The sequence below is a fragment of the Manihot esculenta genome, chromosome 15, assembly GCF_001659605.2.
Source record: "Manihot esculenta cultivar AM560-2 chromosome 15, M.esculenta_v8, whole genome shotgun sequence".
NCBI lineage: Eukaryota > Viridiplantae > Streptophyta > Magnoliopsida > Malpighiales > Euphorbiaceae > Manihot > Manihot esculenta.
Genome location: NC_035175.2, coordinates 10449159 through 10476762, shown reverse-complemented (window position 1 = coordinate 10476762; position 27604 = coordinate 10449159). Strand labels below are relative to the sequence as shown.

Below are 27604 nucleotides of genomic sequence, written 5' to 3'. Positions count from 1 at the left end.
TATCCAATTCCCAAAAATTCAATGCATTGTAAGCAACTTTCAAAAATCACTCGCTATTATTATCATCCGTATCTAGTTGTCCATGATACACTATTTGCTATTTTTTACAACCAAAACAAACACGATTCATGCCGCAAACCATCAAATCTAGTAGGTCAACAACTATCCCATGCTGCTTTACTCATTTCCATTGCGCAAAAACCAACTTCATCAGCTAATGACTTCTTAAATGTTTAAGCATGTAATTACAAAATGCCTGAGCCTCCAAATGGATTGGTAGGATGAGTAACAGGATTCACAGGAAATGTCCCCAACCCAGTATCACCAAAAGGATTTGCAGGGCTCATCATCAAATGTTGCTGCTGCATTGGCTGTGGATAGGTAGGTTGGAATGGACCAAACGGATTGGGAGGCTGTTGACCCATTGCTGCCATCTGAACCGCAGAAGGAGGAGCAATGCTGTTTGACATGGCGAATGGATCTTGTACCTCAAATGGATTTGGAGCTGGTGCCCCATAAACAGGCCGCTGTGCAGCTCTATATGCTGCTTCGTCATACAAACTGTTCAAAGTGAGCGAGTCCAATCCACCAGCCTAACATTTATTACCAACAAACAGGATTAGACAATTACAAATCTAAACGTGGCATATTAAACATGTCAAAATGATACTATCACTGATGAGTTGTAAAAGAAGGATATAGAAGTCATTAAGAACTACCAACTGCCGCTCGTTAGCTGCAGAGATGTCACTGCTCGGAGTGCTAACCAGGGCAAGTTCCCATCCAGTAGGGTCAAAATCTTTTGCTTGACCAGCCCCAGAATTAAATGTTGGTGCAGCATCTGCAAAACAACATGTCGCATCTGCCAGGTTAAAATGGGGAGAAAAAAATTCCATAGATGTAACACAAATGATAAAGATCAGAAAACAAAATAGAAACAACAAGGTTACCTTGTTCAGTTGGAACTATAGCCAGAGCCAAAGCATTTCTTTCTTCAATGTCTGATGCATCAGGTGCTTCATAACTCAATCCCTGAAACCAAAAAGGTGTAGGAGAGAAGAAACAGAAGAAAAAAGGAAAAGGGTAAGTTCACAGGATCCATCAGACAATTTAAGCCAATTCAAAACTTAATAAGATTACCAGCAAGTCTCCAGTGTCCATGTTGTTCTGAGGAGGTCTGGGAGGAGCTGGAGAAGCATTGTCAATGCTGGAGACAGCAACTTCATCTGAAGGCACTGGCTCAGGTTCATCACTTGGTAATTTGGCGTCTTCAGATTCATCAGGACCCTCTTCTGGTCTGTACGTTAATTGGAGCTGTTTAAAAGGGCACATATCAGTCCTAAAAAGTAATATTTATTCACAAGGCAAAATAAATTAATTGATGTTAGTGACAAGGATATAAAAATCAGAGCAAAAACAACATATAAGATAACAAGGATCCCTTTCTGCATGAAGGATACAACATCATTACTGGTGTGTGTTAATGATGATGTATCCATCTTAATTCTACTGAAATTACCATAACATTATCCTGTATGGAAGCTCAACTAGTCATGACAATTTACCATCGGCTCACTAACAGCCAAAGGCCCTGCCTTTTGAATTATTAAACCAAATATTCTGTCTTTAGAATACATGGAGTGATTTAAATGGGATCTAATGCAGATCCATCCAACTATCTACAGAGTCGAGGGATCTAACTGCTCCTCTCTTGTTGAGAACCTATATATATAAAGGAGCACCGACAACATATCTTCACAAGGCAACAACTATGTGATTGCATGGTTGAAAACAATTGTACTGACCAGTGGCTCACTTGGAACAGAGACAACTCTAGGTGCCTCTCTTATATACTCTTCCATGGTAGAAAGAAAGGATTGCGGAGGCTGCAAATGAAAAACAATGATACCAATTAAACCGACTGCCAAAATAAGAATATTAAAACAATTCCATGTCATAGCAGCAAATACTTCTCTCAGAACAGGAAATTGGAAGTTCCTAGCAAGTTCCAATCCTTTGCAGACGTCATAGAAATCGGAAAGACTAATAGCCTGCAGGAAAAAAAAGACCCTCAATATGATTCCAATTGCTGAGACCTCAGTTTCATAATATTATCTGCTACAATACAAAGAACATCCTAACAGATAAAGATGTTAACCAATAACATTTAAGCAGATGCTGATGTAAGAAAATTCATTTCACAACATGACCTGCTGGCCAGCTCGTTTGTAGACATCAAGGGCAGTGAAAGCTTCATGTCTTGGCATCTCAAAGAACTGAAAACATACGAAAGTTTTAACATCAATACAAAGAGTAAAAGTAGCATCCCTTAAAACAAGGCAACTCTTGCATCATATGATTTAAAAATAAAAATAAATACCTTATCCACAAGATTGATAATTCCATCATTAATAGCACAGTATATTTTAAAGCTCTCTTTCAACACCTGAAAATTGCATGTTCATCAAATTATTTATAATACATAAACAGGAAAAAAATTCAGGCTTCACCTATTTCTTCTTTCTTTTGAATAAACCAATTAGTTTGTTTACCCAAACCCACAACCTACTCCATTTGCTTAATAAAGGTCTAAGGAAAAATATCATCATAATATAGGCAACCCAACTAACTTGATATTAAGACTTATAATGGAGAAACACATTACTATGATACTTGATATTTTAAATTTATGTGGAATTTCACACCTGACTCCCCTCAAACAAAGAAAATTTACGCACAGAAGTAAAAACATGGAAAAGTCAATAGTAGAAGTTGGAATTTTTCAAGACAGGAATTACATTAGCGATAGCAACATACCAGAGCCAGAGCGTACTGTATAACATAATTGGCAACAGCTGCACCTTCTGGCTGTAAAGACAAATTCAACACCATTTTATTTTCCCTATACTAAAGCAATATGATAAAACAACGTAGAAAACAATGAAAAGGAACAAACATCCATGAGTTTCAAAAAAGATACCCTGCAACCAACAAGACGATACAACAGCTGCTGCAATGCAGGCAACTGTTCCAACAGTTCTTCACTATCCAATTCCCTGGTTCTGCTGTAGCCCTGCTTAAAGGGATACCATACCATAAAACAAAGCAAGGCAGAAAAAGTCTTTTACAGCCTAAATACCAAAGTAGACGATATCCAAATTAAGAAAAAACAATATAGCTTTAACACCTTGTGTCTCAAAATGAGATGGGACTAAAAGATAACATTCCAAAATATATTCCAGACAACGAACAGAAAAGAATTCACAAGTTTTCATACATCAGATAGACTGTTCCCACATCTCATCAAATTACAAAACTGAAGATGTCTGGATCATTATTTTGACAGAAATAAAAGGAGACATATCCAATAGTCAAAAGTTTTTTTGCAAAAGGATGAAGATGTACTACCAAAAACAAATCAAGCTTTACTCCAAATAATTATATAAGACCTACTCCTCTCATAAATTTTCTATAATTTAGTCTTATAAGGACCTTACAAATATTTCCTTTCATATAAAATAAATACAATAAAAATTCGGAAAAAAGGAAGTCTTAGTATCTCAAAAACAGCTTAACTAAGATCACCAAACTAAAGTACAATTAACCCCAAAAAGAAATTTTTTAATCAGGAAGAGTAGATATGCAATGAACAAAAATTGTGTGATCCTTCAGCCGCATAATGTGCACTACCTACAAAGGTGGCACAGCTCTTGGGTTAATCTATGTCATAATGGTTCAAGTTACACAATGAGTTCTGCAATGCTGTGCTTTCTTGTATTTTAAGAATCTTAGGCATAATCTTAATTCCTGGATTTTGTCACATAATACATTATTGTTAAGGATCATCAGAGTAATCAATACAATCATTATATTAGCGCATTTTAATTCCAATTTTGTCTCATTCTGAAGATCATGTCAGTTGTTCGCAAATTGCATCCCTAAGAGAGCAAATGTAATGAATAAAACTCATGTTAAGAAGGTGGGCGAATTCGCAATTAGTTTTACTCTTGCAAGGGCAAAAGATATATGCTCCAGAAAAGCAACTACCACAATTACATACCAAGCACTTGACACTTGATCTCAGGCAAAAAGTGGGAAATATAAGATGGAAAAACTAATAAATACCATAAATCAACAGTACAGTACCCCTTTTGTATATTTTATTTTTTCAAAGAAAAGTGTCAAAGAAAGGGCTTCACCTCCAGAACCATTAAATCATTTCAACAAGTCATCCACGTTTTTCTTAACTAGAGAGGGAGGGAGAAGGAGAGAGTAAGAAAAAAAAATATATATATATATATATCAAAGAGCTAAACCAATGATTATTTAGAGGTGTAAAATTATGAATTAAGGCAAGTACCTTATCCTGCCCTTGGGCAGGTCTTGGAATACGCTCAGCTTCAATGTCATACTTCAGAATTCTAAAGCATTCAAGCCGCTCCTCCAAAAATAGAGCATATGTACGTACCCAGGCAGAGCAATCCCAAGCTAAAAGTGAAGGCAGGAGAACGATGAAATAATAAAATAAAGCATTAAAATTCTTTCAACAAACTTTTTTTTTCTTGAAAGGGCCAAAATAATATGCTCAGGTTCAAATCCGGATTATGGAGACCAGAAGCTAATAAAGAAGTTTAACACAAAGGAAAAGAAGCATAAACCTACCAATAGGGCTTGAATCATCCTTGAAATTGGAAAGTTGGAGAATGCGTCCCCTCTGTGAGAAATTAAGTAGTTCTTCTCTGAAAGTAGGATCACCCTCTCTTAATAATCTATGGATGACAATCAATGTTTTCAATGCAACCTGTTAAACAAAAAGCAGGTATAAATAATACAGCTTTGATGCAATGACAATTTTTTTTTGCGTGTGTCTGTGTAGAGAGAGAGAGACAGAAAGAGAGAACAAGGTTTCAAGATTAAGCTTTTCTTATCATCAAAATCTTAGCAATTCTGCCTATTACATTTTGCTCAAAAGCTTTTATCTAATCATGTGAGCTAGAAATGTTAGAACAGCCACAAAAGCATGCATACCAAGCAAGGAGTGGTTACTGGTTACCACACATGTTAACTTGAAAAGAGGCAGCATCAATTTTTATATAAGCACAATTTCATGCTTGTATATATATCTAAGTTATAACCTAGGTTGATTTGATAACTATTGGCAAGAAGCGTTAGAGGTAAAAGAGACTCAGGTGCAAGCCTCAATGAAACACTTAAGGGCAATTTTAAAAAATTGAATAATGATCATTTTTGCTATGGGAATAAGAAAATTCCAAGCAATAAGAACTTAATGTTTGGATGAAATTAAAATACTTTACACTAACATTAGACAAAAATATATTGGAAAATGTGGAGATTTAATCAAATAGGATTCAGTAGCACTTAAAACTTGAAAATATACAAACATTAGCCATGAAGCCTATAGAACCATCCACCAGAAATAGAATAAAAGATGAAGGAAGTAAAGGAAAAACTGCAAAATTGTAAACAAAACCGAACTTGGAAGGTTAGTGAAACAGAGCTTCAAATGCCAATAAAGCCTAATACAGATTAAACTTTTAAATAATAGCATAAGCTTTCTGTCATGATAGCAATCCTACTTCTAAGTTCTAATCGTGTTCTCTAAATTACAGTATCCAAGGTGTTATGTGTCAGCGCAAATGAACATCTAAGCAACGTATAAAATTTATTTAATAATTTTAAGATTCAGCTCCAGTATATTACTGTAAAAGCTTATAATATCACTGAAGCATTTGAATCATAAAGAAAGCATTCATATAGCAAAGCACACTGAAGACTTCACACACCACTCCACCAAGTGTACATGATCTTAGCATACATAACTGCTTCTGACAAAGTTTTTAAGGTTATTAAGAGTTTTTAAAATAATACTTCCGTTGGGAGAAAAGTTTTTTAAGCAAGTTCAAAACTTCATCCTTTCAGGCCAACTTTAGTTCACTTTACTTTGCTTTACTATTCGCTCCATCCAAAGAACACTCAGTAAATCAACATAATCAACAAGAAACCAATTTCGAACATCAGCAAAAGCAGCAGAAATCAATTCAACAAAAATGCACCAAAAATAAAGAGAAGGTAAAGTAATACATGCCACTAAAATTACCCAAATTCAAGGCCAAAATCTAAAAGTGAGAATCGATTAAACAAGTACCGTCCAATTATGGGTCTTGGCCAATCGGCGGGAAAGAGCATGAATGCAATAAGCAACATCAGCACGAGGCCGAATGGCTGACGTGGCAACCAAGATTTCTGCAACAGGCAATAAAAAATTCTCTAAGAACACAACACATACATCCCCAATCAAAGAATAACATAAAATTGGATCTGCCCATCAAATTTAAGAAGGCAAAAAAAAAAAATAAATAAAGAAATAATCTCACTTCTAAGGTGCCTCTCTTTGGGTGGACACTCAACGTGGTTGGTAGCTTTGACTATGGCGACATCCAATTCCTAAAAATAGAACCCAAAAATCTTAAATCCATGAAAAAGGGAAGAAAGGGGGAAGACATATGAATATCTATAAATGGTTGGGGGTGTGGGGGGGGGGGGGGAATACCGCATAATCGCTATTGACATGAGCTAGTCCGACTTTGGTGGTGTCTTTGAGAGCGCCATAGGCTTTTCTCCAAGTCTGAAGCGTTCCCATTTCTTTATATTAATTGTCGCAGAGTTTTATTCTTTATAAAGAGCGATCAGATCGGCTTCTCTTTCTGAGGCTAAAAAAAGATTATCATCGTGATTCTCTCTCTCTGAATCTACGTGATATGATCACGCCTCCTCTCTCTCTCTGGCCTTCTTCCCGGAATTTGTTTCTTGCGAGGAGAGAATCTGTGTGTGGAATTGATCAAAACGGGAAGAGACGGGAGCCTACAGATGCTCTAGTTCGGTTTTTTTTGACAAAAAAGTAAATGTTCATTTACAATTTAGTCCTCATATCAAATCACATATCAATCCCCTTGTTTTCAATTTAAAACAATTACATCCCTCATTTTTATTATACTAATAGACTATTTTAGTCCAAATTAGATATAAATTTCTCTTACAATTGACTCTAATGGCTTCCAATTCGAAATTTCTCTAACTTCGTAAATAATTTCAGTTTTATATTTAAATTTAAATTAAAAAATTTTATTATGGGATTTTTTTAATATAAACGGCGGTACATGTAAAATTATAGTAGCTAAATTTAAATAAGATTTTGATTTCTAGATAAGAAGTGGTGGGATGTTTCTTGCTGCAGTACAATGTTGTAGGTTGTGATGGAGCCTCTCAAAATTCCCTCAGAAGAAGTGTTTCAAATGCCAATGCTTGTGAATATAGTGGTGTATTCTACAATTTTGATGGGATTTACGAAGAGAATTATTTTGTGGAAAGCAATCCTAATTGGTAGTTTGTCAATTAATTTGAGAAATTTTGAAATTTATGAATTATATATGCAATGTTAAGCACATTGTGTAAAATAAATTTGAGTTTTGTTTGCCATTGTCAATACATGGGATGAACGGATGGAAAGAGAGGACGGTAAAGTATATGGATGAGTGGAAAGAGATATTAAGGGAATGACTTACTTGTTTAAAATTAAAAATAAAATTATTAATATGTTATTTTTTAGCAAATCTAAAGGATTAACTTGTAATCTGGCTAAAAATAAAATAAAATTTTGGAAGTTTTTTATATTTAAAAAATTTTGAATCCAACTATGACGTGCTTTTCTCCTGGTGGCGGTTTTTCCACCTGTCGACTTGGTTGGCATTCGGTAGCCCTCCATTTTTGGTGCGTCATTTTTCTTATCATTATAATAATCGTTTTTTTTTTTTTTGAAATGAATAATAGATTATTATTATAATGTGTTTGTAAATAATTGGAATTACAAAGACTTAGATAACTTTTAAAAATACAAGGACCCATGTGTAAGTTTTACTAAATTATAGGGACTATGTAGTAGTTTACTCTTAATATTTTAATATCCAGACATAAAAGCCATCAACCATAATTCAAAGAAAGATTGGAAGTAAAGGGGGAACAAGAAAAAATAAAAGCAAATGAACATCATTTCCATTTCTTCATTATAGCTTTTAACATGGAGAAAGTCTCCTTTTACTCCAAAAACAAATGATTGATCGAAGAAAATGATTCCACCAACACATAAAGAGTTACAAAAGGAGAACTACACGTAACTGCTCTAAACCAGCAATCAGATCGCTATTTTATGATGTGCTCTTAAACTTCTCTTTTCTTTTTTGTAATTATTTTCCAAGTTAAATATGCTGAAAAGTATAGTTATGTTTGCCTCCCACCTAAGAATGGCCAAAGATTTGCATTACACTCAAGGCTAAAGATTATAGTTTCCACTAAAAAAATTGAATGGTTTGGAACTACAAGGTCTCAGTCTGTAATTTTGTACCAGCAGCAAGATGAGAATGTGAAGGAGACAGCAGGAAGTAGCATAAGCAGGAGAAGGCATAATCTCTTGTTTATTTGCAGCATAGACATGTAAATGTGGTATCCATACAGATATACTATTAAGCTGTATAACATTAAATGCTTAGCTCAATTATCTAAACTTACAATGTCATTCTGGTACAGAATTTTGGTGGTTGATGCTCCCATTTTCCTGAGATGCTATGTGCTCTGCTGTTCTTGCATTTCAAATTGATTAAACACAGAGGATGATGCTTATAAGGTAAATGGGCTGTTCTAGTTCACTAGCATCATCTGGGAGGAAGCAACTATAATCTGATTTTAGATTTCAACAGATATTTAATATTTTCACATGAGAAGATCATCAAGTTGGGGTGTGCTGAAGGGTAGCTTCACAATTCCTGAAGTCACTAGGAACATGAAAATGTAAATCGGCAGAACCCACTGAAAGAAAAACATCAAAATTCTTTTACCTGTAAAAGGACAAAAAAACCCAAAATTAGGCCAATCTAATACCTCAAAAAAGCTATGATAAAGTGGCAAAAACTACCAAACAATAGATGAAGTTACACATCAGAAATACAACATTGAAACTTGCTGGTAATGTCATCCTAAAGTCTCTAATTAGAAGTCCAATTTTGATTCAATAACAATCTAGACTCTAGAAGTAGAAGGAGAGCCTTGGCTTCCATACCAAATTACCAATTCTGTAATAAGTTCTGCAAGGAAGTGAGGACCAAAATATACCATTGTTTCTCAGCATACTGTAATTATGATTTGAAATTACAACACTGGATTTTCTACACCTAATTTGCCGGCTGTTTCTAGCAAAAAGGAAAGTTATAATAGAAAGACTTTCTTAGATGGAATGCATGGAAGCGAAAATTTTTGGAGCACCCAGTAAAATGGACTGTAAACAAGATTCAATTTGTGCACAAATAAAAACAGGAGAAAAAAAAAATCGTTATCTATCTATTCAAAGAACCACAAACAGGAGGGAAAGAAATAAGAGTAGTACCAGAAGAACGAAATTGTCCCTCCGTTGTATCGACAATCCACTCTCCTGTTTCTCGTAGCTGCTTCTCCACCGGTCCCTCCAATGCATCACCAGAATTCGGCGACAGACCCGTCAAAATAGAGTCCTTTGTTCTCTGGTCCGAGCCCCTAATTATCATTAAAGGGAAAGTAATAAGAACCCACAAAACAATCAAAAGCATAATCGCATAATATTATACAAAATCTTTGAAAGCATCCATGGAATGAACACAATACGAAGAACTAATGGGTATTTGCAACTTGAATGACGAAAATGGAGCGAGAAAGAAGAACAAACGTGGGTTCAGAATCGCGATAGCTGCCGGCGCCAACGGCACGTTCCATCTGGATAAGAGCAAGCTGCTGTTGGAGTTTGGAATGGCGGCGTTTGGTTCTGGTTTTTGATTTAATAGTGGGAATTGGAGCCTTGTCTTTGTCATTATGAGGACGTGTGGTGTTGGACTGCGGAAGTGGAGAGTCGTCAATATTGCTGGAAAGAGAAGCAAAAACCAAAGCTCTGCTCATGCAGTGGCAGGATAAGCAAGCCATGGCGAACCAGTGAAGTGAAAATATCTTATCAAATATCTCAGTATATACGCGTATTACTTGTTGACGACATGTCGTATCCTCTTAGGAGCAATTTTTCAGAATTTTAATTTTTCTTTTTTTGATGGGCAAAGGAACTAAGAAAGAGGATCATATTACATTTTGTGGCCCTGAATGCACTACAGATATATTTGGAGTTTGTGTCCCCTTCCTTTGGGTGGCCATGAAAGATGAAACTGAGCACTAAAATAAAAAAGGATTAGGAAACAAGTATAGAGCTCTAACATGAGCTGCTCTTTCAGCTTCCAAATCACCAAGGCTTTGCCTTGTCTCCCTCAGCCTCAGTGCAGAAAATCCCCTCTCTGTATTCAATCTAAATACAAACCGATCCAATCAGCCAAGCTTGATAAGGTAACAGTTTTCTTTTTCCCCCTTTTTCCTTCTTTGCAATACAAAATTCCATGAAAAATTTTAAAATTTTGTTTATAGCAGAAAGTTGCATGCATCAGTGGAAAGCCTGAAGACTACAATGATGAGAAGAAGTTCAGCTTGGCAGTTCAACTTGGTGCACTTTTTGCCGCTGTAAGAAATGGAAATTGATTTATCCTTAATCCCCTAATACTCTTTGTCTTGGAAATGAATCCCAGTTCGTGAGATTGAATTTTATAAGAATAATTTGATCAGGTTGAGCAGCCAGCATTAGCAGTGACTGGAGTGAATAATGAGGAGGATTTGACATGGGTTTTGATCCAATGGGCAATTGTTGCCTTTTTCTATTTCCTCGTTATGCCAGTGAGTTAAAATACCTACACTTTCTATTGTAAAAAATCTCCTTTTGTTGATCCTGAACCTAATGCGATTATATGATTGTATTGACAGCCAATAATCATGAACTGGCTTAGGGTGAGATGGTACAGGAGAAAGCTTTTTGAGATGTACTTGCAGTTCATGTTTATCTTCATTTTCTTTCCAGGGTAAGTTTGCCTCTCTTTTCAAGAATCGCTAATTCGTTCAGTCATCAGTGTAAAGAATATTGAAATATTATCCATCTTGTGCAGGATACTACTTTGGGCACCATTTCTGAACTTCAGGAAATTTCCAAGAGATCCATCCTTGAAGTACCCATGGTCTACACCTGAAAATCCGTCACAAATAAAAAATGCGTATAGCAAGTATCCTTATGCTACGCCGGAGGATTATGACTGAAAATTGCTGACACTTCTTTTACGATTTAGGGCCTTGGAGTCCTAGGAAAACTCCCTTGTATCATATATCTTTCGTGAAATTTTCATACAATTGTTTGATTTGAATTCTGAATTCTTGCAAACCGCATCATTTCTTCTCTTACATTTCTCTAGTCATGTCTCAGATGATGAGAGAACTGGAAATTTGTGTGGATGCATCTTCTGTTGACATTAATTCTATCGATAATTTTGCATTGGTAGTAGTAAAACCCTCTTGTGGGATGATCAGAGGCTAGAGGAATTTGATTGCTTCCCCAGTTAGACATGTTTGTATTTGCACTCATCGTTTATCATGAAATGGCAAGCAAACAGTAATTTAAAAATAAAATGCTCGACAGTTATTCGTTTTAGGGTTCTTTTATCCAGACGCATTATCAGAAATGAAAGAAATCGATGCCTGCTAATTATCTATTTAAAAAGATACCAAACCATAAATAACCTCAGAAAGCTCAAATCAAACTCTTTTTGATATTCTTAGTAAAAATAAATAATACCCCCATGAAACAGTTTTCCCTCCTTATTTTTTCCCGGACACTGCATACTTTTCTCAATAATATAACAGCCTAAGTTCCTCGTACTGTATGTGAATCACCAAGTGAAACTCTAAATATCATGCCGAAAGTTTCTCCTTTTTTTCTTAGTCAGAATCAGAAGTATAAAATTGAAGAAAAACTAGTATCCTAAAAGACAACTTGATGCTTTGCACCAACGGCAAGATGATTATCAGTAGGTACTTCCCACTCGCGATGCGAATTGGGATAATTGGGAGTTGACATCCATAACGAGTTTCTCCCAATCCAACGACTCCATATTTGGGGCAAGGAAGGCAGCACCAACAGCCAATGCAACTACAGCAAAGGCCATAGTTTTTGCACAACAATGACCGTGGGATAACTTCCGCAATATCAACTTGCAGTACTTGTCAGCATCCCTGAAGAATGCTTGGTGAGCAGAATCTTCTCCTTCAGCCAATGCTTTCTCATTCTATAGGCAAAAATAAAATCAGAATTAGAAAATTATCACACCTCAAATAAAAATTAACTGATCAACTTTACAGGATTAACCATTCTGTTTAGCAAGCAACTGTTATGGTGAGTTGACCACTTTTACATGGGGACTTGAATCTTGATTATGGCCATCGAATAATATGAAAAATGCCAAAAAGAATTAAGTGTCTACCTTCTGCCTAAAATTCTTCAGAGTTTCCCTCAGAGGGTCAAGAGGAGCCAGTTTCACAGAGACCTCTTTCCAATCATCATAAAGTTTTTTAAGAATTGCAATGCTAGCTTCTGGATTCTCCTGGTAAACCTTGTCCTGTTGCTCCAGATTACGAGAGAGTCAATAAATTCACATAAAAGCGACATAAAACATAAAAAAATAGACAAATAAAAGTGAAAATAACCACGTTCTACAAATTAAAAATTCATAATAAGAGCTAGAAACAGCTCACCCAGTGCTTGTAGCATTCAGCATTTTGGGTCAAACACCAGATACAAATACCAGCTGCTTCCTTGGATAACTCTGGGTTGCCTGTTCAAAACAATTGAAACCACCCTCAATATCAATTTCCATACATAAATAGCTCCAGGAAAAAAACACATAACTGAAACAATTAAGTCCTATACTTTCTCCAGCAGCTTTAATAGCAAAACTTAGTATCTGCAATGATACTTGTTTCATTGCTTTGCTTCCAGTGGAACCAGCCAAAGCCACTGCTCTTAAGGTAGGATATACTGCCTCAAACCTCTCAGTAGCCTGCACAAAAAATCACATGCAAAAGAAGTAAGACCAATGAATCTACAGTATCTCCGAGCACAGCTAATTTTAAACCAAAACATTGACCACCTTTACTCTAGCTGAAGATGCAGGGAAGGTTACTCGCAATAGTATCTCAAGTGCAAAAGGTGGAACCAAGCGCTCCCCCTTCCTAACAGCACCACTCACTAAAATTGTACGAGCCTTCTGGGAAGACAAAATTCTGCAAACAAAGTACAAAATTCACATTTTGAAAAATTGAAAAGCAAAGAAACAAAGGAGGAAAAGAAAAGTAAAATACAAAGCTGGCATACTTTTCTACTAGCTGCAAAATTATATCCCTGGATTGTGGATTAGAACTTTTGCCGCTCACTATAGGCAAGAGGTTATGTGCCCATGAGTATAACCCCACAGCCAAATCTCCTTGGGATACCTATAAACATAATTTTCATATTTAAAGCATAAATATTTTTTAAAAAAGAAGTGCACAAAAAGAGTTGATTTGCAAGGTGATAACTTTACATTATCATTTGTTTACCTGGGCTATCATCCATGCAACAACAGGAAGCTTGTCTTGTCCTTGATACTTTGAACTCTCCCTCAACGTTGGCAATACATGAACTAGAGCATCAGGCTTGCGTCGCAACACCATTGCTAGGACCACAAAGATAGCAACCTGTCATTTTACCAAAGCATCAACAGTATACCAAGTATTTGTCTTCATTAATCTAGTATCCATATGAAGGAAATAAATGTTTACATTAAAATATATGATATATTAAAATAAAAATCTGTACAACAGACATGCAAATAAGCTGAATTAAATTATAGAAAAACAAGTATCTAGTGTAAAAGCAAATCCATTTGCTTTGTCAAAGTGATGATATCACAAGTCTTAACAATGAATCCTGTGAATCTAATCATAAGCCTTCGTTTTCCAGAAATACTCTAACACCAATCACAATTTTGTTAGTTCTCCTTTTTGTCAATACAGGAGAGCAAACAAAATTGTCCCCCAATTGATCAAGTTGTTTATTTGTTAGTTCTCCTTTTACACTGGTTACTGCCAAGCATAACTCAAAAAGTTCAATTTCACTTTTTCACATGCTTAAGAACAATTGCAACCATTGTTTAACTACTTTAAGCAGTGCAGCTAATATCATTGTCGCTGAAGAAACTGAAGGCTTATTTTGTCAAGAATCAACATGATAGTGTTGAAGTATACCCCCTAGTTTTACATAATATTAAATTTATTTTCATTTAGGAGGATGTTCTCCTAAAATCTAATTGGTGCAACCATCAATCTTCTAGGAGCAGGAATCCCAATCCAGAATGTTTGAAGCAATAATTAGAAGCAGACTACGAAGTGAAATCAAATTACTGATTAAAGATTCAAACACCATTTCATCAAAGCCATTCAACAAGTACAAAACGAACACAGTACACACATAGACACCCACACTCAACAGAAACAACTCGGTCTAAATCCCAACAAATAACGACGATTAAGCTTTTATGATGCTAATTTTTTTTTCCTTAAGAGGTAAAAGTAGTGTTATTTTCTCAACAAAGTACCTGGGATTTTGATGATGCATGTTGCACAACCTTTTTAGCAGATTTTGAACCAGCTTGCTGGCTTACTAAATCTGCAAGGATGCTATCCAAAGACCACAATACGAAGGAACCAAGTGCCTCAATAGAGCGTTGGTTAATCCACTCAGCTGATGTTTTATAAACAGCATCAGAGATGTGAGACAGGGGAATCTGTTGGAAAATAAACTAGCAATTAGTTACTCTGAAATTGCAACAGCAAAAGGTAAAAAGTGCAACAAGTCCAAATGCCAAGTAAAACTTTTTGATTTTGCATTAACATTTAACAACCAATCACATATAGCATGATGTTGAAAGAACAGAAGTAACAACGTAACATTGACCATAACATGTAACCTATCTCAAAATTGTAGCATACCATATGAACCAACAGGATGCTTAAGCAAAGGCAATGTAATAGAATTCATAATCAGTGATTACCAAAATATCATCATCTCACTAATCAATTATATATTAGCACGTAAATCAAATATGTTATTAAACCAACTGAGCAAACAAGGAACACAAGGATGCAAAATTCATTAGAGATGTGAAATTCTTAAGACATGCCTATCAGCTAAACAGGATATGCGTCCAAGAAGAAACTCATCAGAAGCTTCACAGGAGGATATGAAATTATACAAGAACCAAAAGCAAATGCCAGCAGGCAAAGAACATTGTTCTTTTGTTTCCAAAAGACACAGGCCAAAAGAAAAAAGACCAGATCCATTACAGCACAGATAAGGCATAAGCACATATTTGATGAGAAAAAGTTCAACATCATTGCTACAGGTAAGAATAAAGATAATGTATATAGACAATAAAAGCTTCACAGTTTCACTGCAATCAAAATAAAAGCTTTCAAATTTCTTGTCGTGATTCATATCAATGTCACAAATTCTCATCTCATTGCTTCGAAATTGAAAAGAAAATGGACAAACAATCAAAGCAAAAAATCTCTCTAACTTACATCGGTCATTTTCGCCACCGTATTCTCCCTAAGCATCTTCACCCATGGAAACTGAGCTGAACCCACGGCAGAAAACGCTCTCCCAAAATAATCCGCAAACCTCATTAGCTGTATCTCCTGCTGACCCTCATACGATGCCTAAATAAATAAGAATCCATCACAAGATCAATTGTCAATCCTCCCAATTCACCACATCACATGCAAAAATTAAATCATATTACTGACCGATATATCAGCAAGAAAAGCGGCGAGATCAGACGAATCAATCTTCGCGGCAGCTTCTGCCACAGTCACCTTCGGTTTCTTCGGCTTCTTCTGCTTCACCTTCTTCTCTTCCATCTTCTCATTTCCTTTGGAACCCGCAGCATCATCACTATCATCATCATCTTCGTCCTCATCGTCAGATCGGTGCTTTGATCTCACCGGAGCCTCAACGGCGGCAATTGCAGCTCTCTGAGACTCGATGATGCGGCGGCGGCGCTCCTCAGATTGCTGCTCCAAGGAGCGGAAGACATTAGGCTTGTCGTTGGGGATGGCGGTTCCATTGACTTTACCGGCATTCGCGGAGGCAGAATCAGCGGGCTTCTGCTTCCGTTGGCGCTTGGGGTAGGTGACCTTTTGCCAGCCGTGATCTGGGTTATTGGCGATTTGAGTGTTGTTAATTTGGTGATCTTCGCTGATCAAGTTGGATTCAAAAGACTCCATTTTTCCTCTGCGTTTTTGGTATTTTGATTTAGATTTTAGTTCTCTCTCTCTCACTTCCGAGGATAGATATAGAACGAGAGAGAGGGAGGGAGAGATGGGAGAAGGAAAGAAACCTTAGGCCTGGAGAAGATTTTTAAGAAGTTGAGTTAGTTCAATTTTGACCTCAGGTTGGGTGCGGAATTACGGGATTGCCATAAGTTTGTTGACATGGGTGTGATGTGGGGATGACAAAAATTAATGCTCTTGTTATCATTCATTGCAATGGCTAAATTTGGTTTTTGCAATTTATCATCATGTTATTACTCGGTGATCAAATATTTATTTTATTGAACAAATTATTAAAATTTTAATTAAATTTTACAATTGTTTTTACCACATCTCCGAGGCTCAATGCCCATAGGGGTACACAAAATCATCAAAGACCCAACATTAAAAGCAAAATTTAAATAAGATATAAAAATAAAAATAAGACTAAAGTCAGCCAAACTAAATCAAAATGCTAAATAAATCCAACTAAATCAATAACAATCAAATAAATTAAATAAAATAACCGCTAAAACAACTAAACAAACAACCATACTACCGCTTATCTTCAATTATGCATTAATTACTAAACGCTTATCTCCAATTATGCATTAATTACTAAACGGATGATAAAATATAAAGTTAAAATTAAAAATAAAATGAGAAAATAATCAAGCTAAATATAGAAAATAAAAATTTTAAATCAGTATAAATAAATAAATATATAAAAAAATAATTAAAAATGAAAATCGATAACCCGCGACAACAAATAGAGGAAGAAGACGTTGTAGAGTCCAACTAAAAATAACAACAATAACTATCAGATATAACATTGCAGTTTCAAATTATTAATGTCATGAGTAAATCTTTTTTATAGAAAATTAAAATTGAAATTCGTCAATTACAGATTCAATATTATCTCTCGTTGATTTCAGCACTGAAATCTAAAAAACTAAAAGAAAATAAGACAAAATAACAAAAACAAATGAGTCACTAATAAGTCATCTTGATAAGAATAAATATAGAGAATAATGGCCAAAAAAACAAAACTAAAAGAAAAAGAAGACAAACCTTTAAATAAAGAAAACACAACCACGAGCACTCAAATAAGAAACTACAACCCCACAGCCAAAACATTATAAATTCTAGATAAGAAAACAAAATAATCAGACTGATTTAGAAGAGCTTTGCAAAGATTTGTTCATATTCATTCATCATAAATATATAAAGTTTACATTTCAAAAATTCTCAGTCGATGAATAAACTCATTCACTTAATTTCTTGTATTTTTTGTTAGGTCTTTGTATAATATTTACAGTTTGCGTTCTTAAATGCATTAGTTGTATTTCTCATGTTTCAGATTTTACATATCACATTATTTAGCATTATCCTATTGAGTGTAATATTAAAATCATTAAAAAAAGGTGTTGTGAGTATGGGCTGAATAAATAAAACAATTGATGAAACAACAAATTGTTAAAGGGATGAAACATACGAATCATATTATTTTGCACTTCTGTCTTAATTGTTAAAGAAAAATAAAACAAAAACTCAATATGTATTAACAAAAGCATAGCCTACAAACAAATATCTAATTGAAAATAATAGAAAATCAAAATAAATTATTAAAAAAATACATAATTAAAATAAATATTCTCTCTATCTTATAATTTTTATCTATTTTTTTATACATATTAAAAAATATAATTTTTTAATTATAGTCATTTTAAATATATTAAATAATAAGAGATATTTTAAAAAATTTATTGAAAATAAAATAAAATTATAATGGGCAATTTACATATTATAAATAATAATTTTGAAATAATAAAAAAATAAAAACAAAAATTATGGACGTTTAAAATGTTAAAAAGGCATCAAACTAAAAATGGAAGGCTAATCATTGGGAAAAACAGCCATAAATAGCCACCCAAACCCTTTATTTAAAACTCAAAATTTTATAAAATTTAATTTAATTTATTTATTTATTAATTTATAAAATTTTTATTTTTAAATAAAATAAAATTATATATAATTTTGTAAAAATTTATTAAATTTTATTTTCGAAATGAACTATAGCAAACGAAAAAAAATGAGGGCAGAAAGAAACTTAACAGAAAAAAAAAATAGAGAGGTGAATGATAGACTTTAGGAAATTAATTTTGATCAAAATTTAAATTAAAAGTTTCATTATTCTAAAAATCGTTTTGATATCATCCAAATTTAAAAAAATCAAATTACATCTCATAATATATATATTTTTTAAAAAGGAAAAAAATAAAACTAAAAACCACACATCATAGTTGTTTGTTTTTATTCGATTGTTCAGCTCCCACCAACTACATTGATCTAAGAATTAAATTGAAATAAATACAGTTAAAATCAATAGACTCGGATCGGAGTAGGTCCAATTAAATTTAATATCATAATTTAAAAATTTTAAATAAAATTGAACTTGATATTTTAAATAATTTAAATATATGATTTATCTGTTTCCTAACTAAAAATATTGAATAAAAATACTATTCAAATTCACAATCATCTCTAAACGGCTAATTCAAAATATATCTTGAATTCAATATATATAATCTGATCTAAAGTCTTTCAAACTATGAAGTAAAATTATACTTTTTAATTTTACCAAAAAAAATTTAAAATTTAAAATTTAAAATTATATCAAAACTAGCGATTGTTTGCAACAATACCCACCATATTGAATTAGATAAACGTATATATCAATAATAAGAAAAAAAAAAAAAAGCCTTTAATATTTTTCCTCTTTTTATTGAGAATTTGGTCTTTACTCTTCATTTTTTTAATGTTGAAATCCCATATTGGACGTGGTTGAAGATGAAAGAGTGAATATAAATTAAAAATTTTTTTATCAAACATAAAAATAATTTTAGAGGCTAAAATTCAATAAAAATTCGAGACGTAAAATCTCAAATTCTATAAAGATTCAGAGATACAAAATCTAAAAATCGCTATAGAATCTAAACTAGAGATTTTTCAAAAAGCAATAAAAAACTATGAGCTATATAGAATACATACATCACCAAGAATACAGGGATGAACAATTCGAAGGAAGAGGAAAACTTCCACGATCCCAACAAGTTCTCTCGCTAGGTCAGAAAACACCTCTCTAAAACTAAACACACCAATAAAGAGTGAAGTGAAGGGATCTCAGGACCTACCATTGGTCACTATTGACAATCTTCAAACTTTGAGATCGAATATGAAGGAGAAAAAAAATAACCAAACATCAAACCAGTAAGGCAGAATTACAGAATCTCCCTTAAAAGAAGCATAACTTGCTATAAAACAAAATAACTATATACAACTCTCATTCAGAAATGGAAGAAGCAAACTCACTTTTGAGTACGGGAAGAGGAGCCACCCTTGCTTGAATAGGACAGGGGCAACCGTGGCATTGAAAAAATGAGAGGTCTTAGTATTATTTTTTGGGTGTTTTAATATTGTAAAATATGTGTCTTAATTAAGTAATTAATTATATATACATATAATTTTGATTATTTGAAAATTGAAATAAGTTTATGTTTTATATTTTTAAGATTGATATTTTGAACAATAATATTGAACAAGGAAAATAAATACAATTTTTAAATAAAATAAAAATAATGAGTTTCCATGTTAAAATAAATCTTATTCTTTTATATGCATAGTTTGAGTTCAACATGTTAAGTGAAAGCTTAACAAAGCTAAATAAATCGCATTTTAAAAACTTTTTAGAAAGAATTTTTCTGTCCTTTTTTTTTAATTGTTCTATGAGGCATATAGCTCCCTTGCCTCACTTTGGTCTCAAATTCTTTAAAGTGTAAATGATTTTATTGGACGCTTCTCTTTTGTTATCATCACGGATGATCATGCATATTTTGAATTGTTTGTTGTTTGCTTGGATCAATCTCCTATACATTTTATGCTAAAATTATTGTTAATAGAGTGTTTGTGTTTCAACCTCCTTCAATAAGAGGAATTAAGGTCCTAGAGATGGAAAGCGGCACGTATCAGTGGTGCTTACCGGGCCAAGATTTCATATCAAATTGATTTGCATTGGTCTTAGGGTTTCTATTGTAACATGGGCTTCCTTTCTTGTTTGGAAGACCCCTTCTTATTTGTGGTGTTTGAAAGTTTTGAACCTTTTGTTGTATCTTGTAGACCTATGTGCCTTCCCTAATGAATATAACCTTCTCATGAGGTGTTTGTCTAATATATACTGGTCAAAACTAACCTGTGAGCTCTAAAACTTAACTGATTTGTTTGTTTAAAACATTTCATTAGCTTATCATAAGTTAAAACAAAAAAAGCTAAACTATAATTTGGTTTAATCAAACAAGTTACTATATTGCTTTTATTAATTTTTAAAATTTTATCTTAAATTTATTTTTCTGAAAATATTTTTTTAAAAAAATATTTTTCATATTTTTTATATTTAATCAACGGAAATACTTTTATAATAAAAAAAATTAAATTATTTTAAGAAAAATATTTTTTTTCTATACGTCCTAACCTATAATTTTCATGGCAAATATTTTTCTAAATACAAGACGCAAACGAACAAAGTCTTCGTTCAATAAATCTAGCATGAGAAAAACACTAGCTTAAAAAATTAGTTATAATATATTAAAAGGTGATCTAAATTTCTTAATATAATTCATAACAATATTAAAAAAATAAAATATTTTTTAACTATTTTTTTCAATAATATTTAAAATGATACCTTTTCAAGCTCTATTGGCATGTCCAGGTCCACCGGCTACTCAGTCAACCGGATTTGATTGGGCTGTTATATGGTAAGATGCGTAATCCATATACCATATATAAATGAGATCTTATTGAGCCCAATATAGAAGCTCCGGCGGAGAACCTCTGATAAACCCCAACACAATATACAATGTTATCCCGCGCACCTCCTCCTTCAATTCATATTCATTCATAGATTCTTGTTGTTTATTTGATCCTCGATTTCTCGCATTCAATTTCGGTATGTAATCACTGTTTCATCTGTTTCTTGATATTATCTCTTGTTTATTTTTGTTTCTGGCTTCTGGAATTTGAACAGAACTGAGAATTTTGTGATTTTTTTTTCTGTTGTTGGTGCTGTTAGCTTGATTGACGGTAAATATTGCGGTTTTGTTTATCCGAATGATGCCACGCAGAACAAGGATGCAAAGGCGATCAACCATGGTTCGGCCAGTGACTTTCTCCTCCTGTATCCGATTTGTCTCAAATCTTGCCACTGCTTACATGACCAAGCATCAAAAGCTTGACGTGAAGCTGCAAAGATATTCCCCCGATGCACCAGGTATTATTATATTAATGTTGTCTTCTCATCAATATAGGATTTGCTTTTCTGCTTCATATAGTTTGATATTGTTTCTTCTAGGAGATAGCTTTGCTAAGCTATCCTTGGAAGAGAAGAGTGAACTGTCCGAGTCTTCTGAGGAAGAAGAGTCCAAAGTAAGCAATTCATATTGGTGGAAGGCATGGAAAAACTAGCTTAAGTTTTAGCTAGTTTCTTTACGTCACTAGTCTGTATTTTATGAGATTTGACGTTTATGTAGGGTGCTAGCCGAGCTGATTTTGTCTTCTTTGATCCTAAGTCTGATGATTTTCATGGAGTGAAGATGTTGCTGCAAAATTACCTTGATAATAAGCAGTGGGACTTGAGCGGTTTTGTAGACTTGATATTGGGACAGAGCACAGTGGGGACTGTTGTTAAGAAAGAAGATGATGAAGACGATGGACTGTTTTCTGTTGTTACCGCCCTTAACTTGGGGAGATATAAGGCAAGCCATTATACTTGCAGCACACTTTTCTTTTTCTTTCTTTTGGCAAGTTTTTGTTTGTTAATATTCTTTTTCTAGTGAGTTCGATATTGTCGTGCTGGCTAGTTTCTGCAATTATACTATGAAATGTTGGGATGGAAGTATAAGGTGCAGTCTGTTGCTTTAATGGTTCCTCATCTCCTCTAATTTTGAGGGTGAATATAGTATGGGACCTAATTTTGATCTGAAAAGTTGTTCCAGCAAGGGGTCTGATCTGCCTCTAAGTAACAGAAAGGTTCTCCACCCTGATTCTGCTTTTAACTTAACTTTTCTATAATAAATATTTAAATCCTAGACTTTGTCGAGGACTAGCTGTATGTTTTCTAACTAAATCTTTTTGGTGCATGGCATGCCAGTTTTCTAACTAGCTGAATGAGAATATAACCATTTCAGTATATTAATCAATGAAGAAATTTTTCGCATGAACATTTTATGTGGAGAATATATACCTATGCAGGATCCCTAAAGCTGAATCCTATAGAACTTTTTCTACTTTCACTACCCTATATTGCAAGGGCATGTGGAGGATTGCTGTTATGTATCAGACCTGCACTGATTACTGAAACAGAGAAATGACGAGAAAGAAGAGTTAGAAATAGACTAGGTTGAGGGAAGAAATAGAAAGGGGAGAGGTTTTAGAGAGAATTAGAGAAGAAAGAAAGATAATTCTTTGCATTGATTCTTGGACTGAATGATTACAGGTACTGATTCTATTTTTATACTTGCACTAGCTAGTAACTACTTCTAACAGCTGTAACTATTCCTTCTAAGATAGTTGCAACTGCAATACTTATTTCCCCTCCATTACTAACTGTGGAAACTACCATCTAAACTAACTAAGCTACTCTTTGGTCACTTACTACTCTACTTATTAGTTATAACAATTGCTTTTCTTGTCAATCCTCTACTGTGAATGATAGCCATGCTAATTGTGATTTATTTACTGGTAATGCGTTTTCACCTAGCAGGATCATAAATGTATCATGGAGATCAGGGAGTTTCTCATTGAAGTTTGTCAGGACAGAAATGTAATAGATGATCTGAGATTACTCTGGACAGAGCAAGCACATGATGTAGGTCTTTTGGTCTCTCAACGTGTCACAAATCTTCCACTACAACTTCTTCCACTTCTTTATAGTGCTCTCTTCTATGAAGTTTTATTGGCTGCAGAAGATGAGGTTAGATGAGAATGTTGTATGGGATGGGTGAGCATAACAAGTGTATTTTTTCATCCTGCAAGATTGAAATTCATTTGCTTACTAAATTTGCATGTTTCATTGTCGAAGCCGACAGAGGAGCTCAGGAAGGCTTTGTGCTTCAAGTCTTATTTGATAGTTAGTAAAATTTACAAGGTATATCCATTCTAGAATCTACTGCTGGTCATCATCCCTTTATGAGTCATTTCTTTAGGATCTAACACGAAATTAATGGTCTCTCTCTGTGGTCTGGAAACTGCAGCACAAGAATGCAGACTATGAAAAGGGGGAAAGCTGTCAAAATGAGGAATTCATAATATATATTAAGCCTGAAGATGAAATTTTTCACAAGGTGGAAATCCTTTGATATTATCTGTATAATGCATTATGCTGCAGCTGCTGCTTCTGCTTGTGCAATTTACTGATTGTTTTCCAATTAATGTTCAGCTCTGCCTGTGGTCCTTCTGTTTTCCTCTGCACTCGGAGGATGTAACAACTCATGAGGTAAGTAACATTGCTGTTGTACTACTGTGGCTGTGCTGGTGATTTAGAAGGCAGTGTAGGGGATTTGGAAATTAATTTCAAACTGAATGCCAGTGATCAGATGAAGGTATTGCAAATCAATGGGTCTTCTACTTATAAACATTTTTGTGTCTTTTAACATCATATTTCTGGTAAACCACAAGATCCATGAACTCCGACTACGTTTCAGTATATATAAACAGCCTTCACATAACCAAGGACATGCGTCTCCCATTGTCTATCTCCCTTAGTTACTTTTTAGATGCCAATATGATTTTGTTCACGCATTTAGATTGACAAAATAATAGATTACTGTTTCATTATGGTTTGCCAGGTTCTTTATGCCACTGATGGTTGCTGCGGTAGGATGTTAGTCTTTTTTATTTGATTGCTTTTGCAGGTAAGCGATTACAGGTTAATGGGATTAGTCATGGCTGTTGAGGCACACAAAATTTCTAGTTTTCTTGAGGAATTACACTCTTTGTTTGTTGAATCCTGAAGTCCCATTAAAGGTCTATCACCTTTTCAGTTAATTGCCTTTTTAGTTTTTCTTCTTCTGACAATTATGATTTTTGCATTTACAACAACCACTGTAACCTTTACGGAAACTGAAAAATTAACATTTTAGATAGGTATGTTGATATGAATTTGTAGCGATTCTTTGTGCTTTGAATTATTTTTCTTTTCCATTAATCTTCTCTTTCCATCTCATATTCACTTGTGGTTTGAATTATTTTTCTTTTCCATTAATCTTCTCTTCCCATCTCATATTCACTTGCTTTGATGTAATTAGGAAGCCAGTTATGCTAGCGAAGATCTCTATCAGCATGTGGTAATCCTCGAAGTAACATTCAGTTTGCTGGGGCCTACGCCTCACATCTCCCGCCATTGTTCTTAGTCAAAATAAAAGAAACTCTTACTATCTCAGTTTTTTGTATGCAGTGCAGATGTTCTTTTTAAATCTGGGTGCATAAAAAATTTTCACCAGGGGAGTTTAGACTGTTGGAATCGGATTTTGAAATCCTGACTTTTCTGCAACAGGCAGATACTAGCCACAGAATCACAGATGCATCATTTTAACCTTTCGCCACGACTACCCCATCAGTAGTCATGGTTGCGATCCAAGTTCGGCTGGATATATCTCCAGTTTTAATTTTTTTAAAGGAGATCGAGCTAATCAAAATTGGACCAGTCGAATTCCTGTCAAATTCAAGATTTTTTTGCGCCCATGTCTAGCGATGTGTGGTGTCCGTTTCTGTGGCTCGAGTAACGGGTAATTCTAGTCCCTTCAATTTATTAAAAAAAGAAAAAATCAAGGATTAAAAATGTCTTGAGGTTCTTACACGTGTCCTTAATATTGTAACTGCGGGCCTTATTGAACCTACTTTTATCCGGAAAAGTTCTGAAATTTTTGGGTCGTAAGAATGAATGCTAGTAGCTTCTAAAGCTGAGCACGCCACATGACCGAACACCAGCACCTCTACTCCCGATAGTGACGAAAGATGCGTTCCTCAAAATGATTCTTGATCTCTATAGTTCTTAGCATCTATGTGCCTTTGGAATTACGATGTCAACGGCTGTAAACTGGTGCTTAACAAAGCTAAATAGAAACAAAATATTAATACAGTTGATTTTAATTAGTTTGAAATTAAAATTTATTTATTCTTTTTATAATTAAAAAATTTTTAAAATTATTAACGTTGAGATGAATGGTTGAATACTATTTTTGTTTAAATGAAATTAAAAATTTATTTATTTTCATAGATAAAATAATATTTATCAAGAATATTTTATCTTTTAATATGAGTTTAAAATATCTGATTTTCAAATATAGTAAATTATAATGAAGTGCAATTTTTATTTAAAAATCAATTTATAGTGAAATTAGGATATAAATAAGTAAACTTTGTTTAAATTTTAAGCGGATTTTATCATATTTATATATTTTAACCATTATGAATTGAGTTTTAAATCAGTTTTTCCTGTAACAAAAAGTTGATATATCTTTATTTTCAAGTTGATAAGAGAATACAACTCTAAGAAAGTGAAAGTATTATAGCAGCAAGCTTTTTTTTTTAAAAAAAGAAAAAAGAAAAGGATATGCACAAGGGTGCAAATTCTTTTGCTTTGGAAGTGCAAAAGGGTGCAGGGGAATCATTAAAATTGCCGATTTATACTGCAAGCATCAATAAATAAAGATATACTCAGAGAAATCCAGCTGAGTCTAACTGCTGTGGAGCGCACTCGATCCGTTAGATTCAATCAGTTTGAGTATATCTATAGCCCCCTTCTTCCTCGCACATCCAAAGAAATAAAAACCCATTTGTTTAATCATTGAGTAGCTTTTAGGCATGTGAGATTGAAGGCATATTGAAATAAAGTATTCCCTTTAATGATGACTGTTATTTGACCATGGGAACAAGCAGAGCAGAGAGGGTCCAAACTCACATGCACAGACATGTGGGTGATGTTTTTATAGGATAAGCAAAAATCTTGCAACAAAAACAGATCTCTCTTTGGCACTATTCTTGCCCCTTGGCTCGGGGCAAACAATCCTGCTTTAGGGGACATCAACCACAGCAATCCTTATGCACTGGGTCCTCCACCAACCCTTTATTGTTTGATTTTCATTTTGGTTCTGGGTCGTCTAAGTGTGTTACATGTCCTTTTTGTGTGGCGTTTTCTTTAACTTTACTATTTTCTAAACTTGCAGTAATTGAGTTTTCACAGCTTCTTGCATTTCATTTTTCTCCAAACTCTATTCTTAACCGTTGATTCTTGTTAAAATGCACTAATATTTACATTGTTAAAAAAAAGATTAAAAAAAAAGGGGGGGATTAACCGATTTTTGTTTTATGGATTGGGTCAAAAAGGTGTCCGAAATTATGAGGGGCAGAGGCAAAATGCAAGAGAGGTACATGATGCACATGGTAGGAGTGAGTATCTAGTGTATCTGATTGGCCCCTCATTGGATATTCATGAATCAAAAAGTACAACCGCTTGTACCGCCCAAATCCCATGCCTTGAACCACGTTTCTTTGGGTTGTATCCATTGCATTTCAGCTCTTCTTCTTCTTTAATGTCACTTACCTACTTCTTAAGACATCTTTATTTCATATGTATGAAAAATAAAGTGTCTGGCCGGCGGATTTTTTCTTCTAAATTATAAAGAAAAAGGAAGATTGGAGAGTTAAAATCTACAACACTCTCAATCTGCGAGTATGCCGATTACGAAATTAAATTGAGAAGTTTTTCCACATTCACGTGTATACATTGAACCAATTTATAAATGTCTAAAATCATTGTAGGTTTCATTATTAATACTTGATGTAGATAATAAATTTTTAATCAAGATAACTTTAATTAATAGTTCGATGTGATCATTTCATACATAGTTGAGAAAGTATTATTTTATATTTTTCTTTAATAAATTTTATTTTATAATATTAAAATAGAATGAGATAAATTGACAATATTAAAAAAAAAAAAGATAATAACCTACCATTAAAAAAAGCAACCATATTCTAAAAGGCGTTCTCCTTTACAAATTTTGTTGAAATTTTCAGGAAAAATTTAATGTCTCCACAGATTGGCTTTTTGGGTTTGCGAAACCCTTTCCTTCTGCCAACAGCCTCTAGTTGAGCTGATTAGTGGCATCTGATTTCAATCTCAGATCCCAAAATCGAGCCCCCACTCCCTTTATTGTGTAGAGAGGGAAAAAAAAAAAAAAAAAAG

The 27604-nt window shown here is 34.0% G+C and overlaps 5 protein-coding genes across 9 annotated transcripts; 2 read left to right on the top strand and 3 right to left on the bottom strand.

The window, feature by feature from the left end:
• Positions 1–37: 37 nt before the first annotated feature.
• LOC110601938 (putative clathrin assembly protein At2g01600) lies at positions 38–6892 on the bottom strand. Its single transcript, XM_021739350.2, has 15 exons — positions 6572–6892; positions 6396–6465; positions 6167–6264; positions 4663–4801; positions 4361–4488; positions 2981–3073; positions 2818–2868; positions 2381–2446; positions 2211–2276; positions 1971–2051; positions 1806–1886; positions 1141–1314; positions 951–1032; positions 720–841; positions 38–593 (listed from the first exon to the last, which is right to left on the bottom strand). Exons 1-15 carry the CDS (start codon positions 6659–6661, stop codon positions 246–248), a joined length of 1689 nt encoding a protein of 562 aa, XP_021595042.1. The 5' UTR covers positions 6662–6892; the 3' UTR covers positions 38–245.
• Positions 6893–8457: 1565 nt separating this feature from the next.
• LOC110601321 (probable NAD(P)H dehydrogenase subunit CRR3, chloroplastic) lies at positions 8458–10161 on the bottom strand. Its single transcript, XM_021738415.2, has 3 exons — positions 9770–10161; positions 9455–9600; positions 8458–8909 (listed from the first exon to the last, which is right to left on the bottom strand). The coding sequence occupies exons 1-3, from the start codon at positions 10018–10020 to the stop codon at positions 8785–8787; spliced, it is 522 nt and encodes a 173-aa protein (XP_021594107.1). The 5' UTR covers positions 10021–10161; the 3' UTR covers positions 8458–8784.
• A 30-nt stretch (positions 10162–10191) lies between these two features.
• Positions 10192–11455, top strand: LOC110601320 (NAD(P)H-quinone oxidoreductase subunit L, chloroplastic). Of its 2 annotated transcripts, none has more exons than XM_021738413.2 (5): positions 10192–10428; positions 10507–10599; positions 10702–10809; positions 10897–10991; positions 11076–11455. In XM_021738413.2, exons 1-5 carry the CDS (start codon positions 10303–10305, stop codon positions 11221–11223), a joined length of 570 nt encoding a protein of 189 aa, XP_021594105.1. In that variant the 5' UTR covers positions 10192–10302; the 3' UTR covers positions 11224–11455. The 2 variants fall into 2 exon arrangements, with proteins under 2 accessions (XP_021594105.1, XP_021594106.1); XM_021738414.2 differs by having other exon boundaries at positions 10202–10428; positions 10510–10599.
• A 252-nt stretch (positions 11456–11707) lies between these two features.
• LOC110601319 lies at positions 11708–16394 on the bottom strand. The gene is made up of 10 exons (XM_021738412.2): positions 15802–16394; positions 15577–15714; positions 14592–14780; positions 13555–13692; positions 13331–13449; positions 13107–13239; positions 12887–13016; positions 12712–12791; positions 12441–12575; positions 11708–12245 (listed from the first exon to the last, which is right to left on the bottom strand). Exons 1-10 carry the CDS (start codon positions 16279–16281, stop codon positions 11985–11987), a joined length of 1803 nt encoding a protein of 600 aa, XP_021594104.1. The 5' UTR covers positions 16282–16394; the 3' UTR covers positions 11708–11984.
• Positions 16395–21166: 4772 nt separating this feature from the next.
• LOC110601416 (protein BCCIP homolog) lies at positions 21167–24962 on the top strand. Of its 4 annotated transcripts, none has more exons than XR_002485829.2 (10): positions 21185–21307; positions 21431–21628; positions 21710–21783; positions 21888–22112; positions 23120–23329; positions 23438–23503; positions 23610–23699; positions 23795–23957; positions 24270–24381; positions 24663–24962. XR_002485829.2 is itself a non-coding variant. In XM_021738537.2 (10 exons), the coding sequence occupies exons 2-9, from the start codon at positions 21469–21471 to the stop codon at positions 24366–24368; spliced, it is 981 nt and encodes a 326-aa protein (XP_021594229.1). In that variant the 5' UTR covers positions 21185–21307; positions 21431–21468; the 3' UTR covers positions 24369–24381; positions 24663–24962. The 4 variants fall into 4 exon arrangements, 1 of the variants encoding a protein (XP_021594229.1); XR_006348696.1 differs by having other exon boundaries at positions 23795–24381; positions 24663–24701; positions 24812–24962; XM_021738537.2 differs by having other exon boundaries at positions 23795–23851.
• Positions 24963–27604: the final 2642 nt, after the last annotated feature.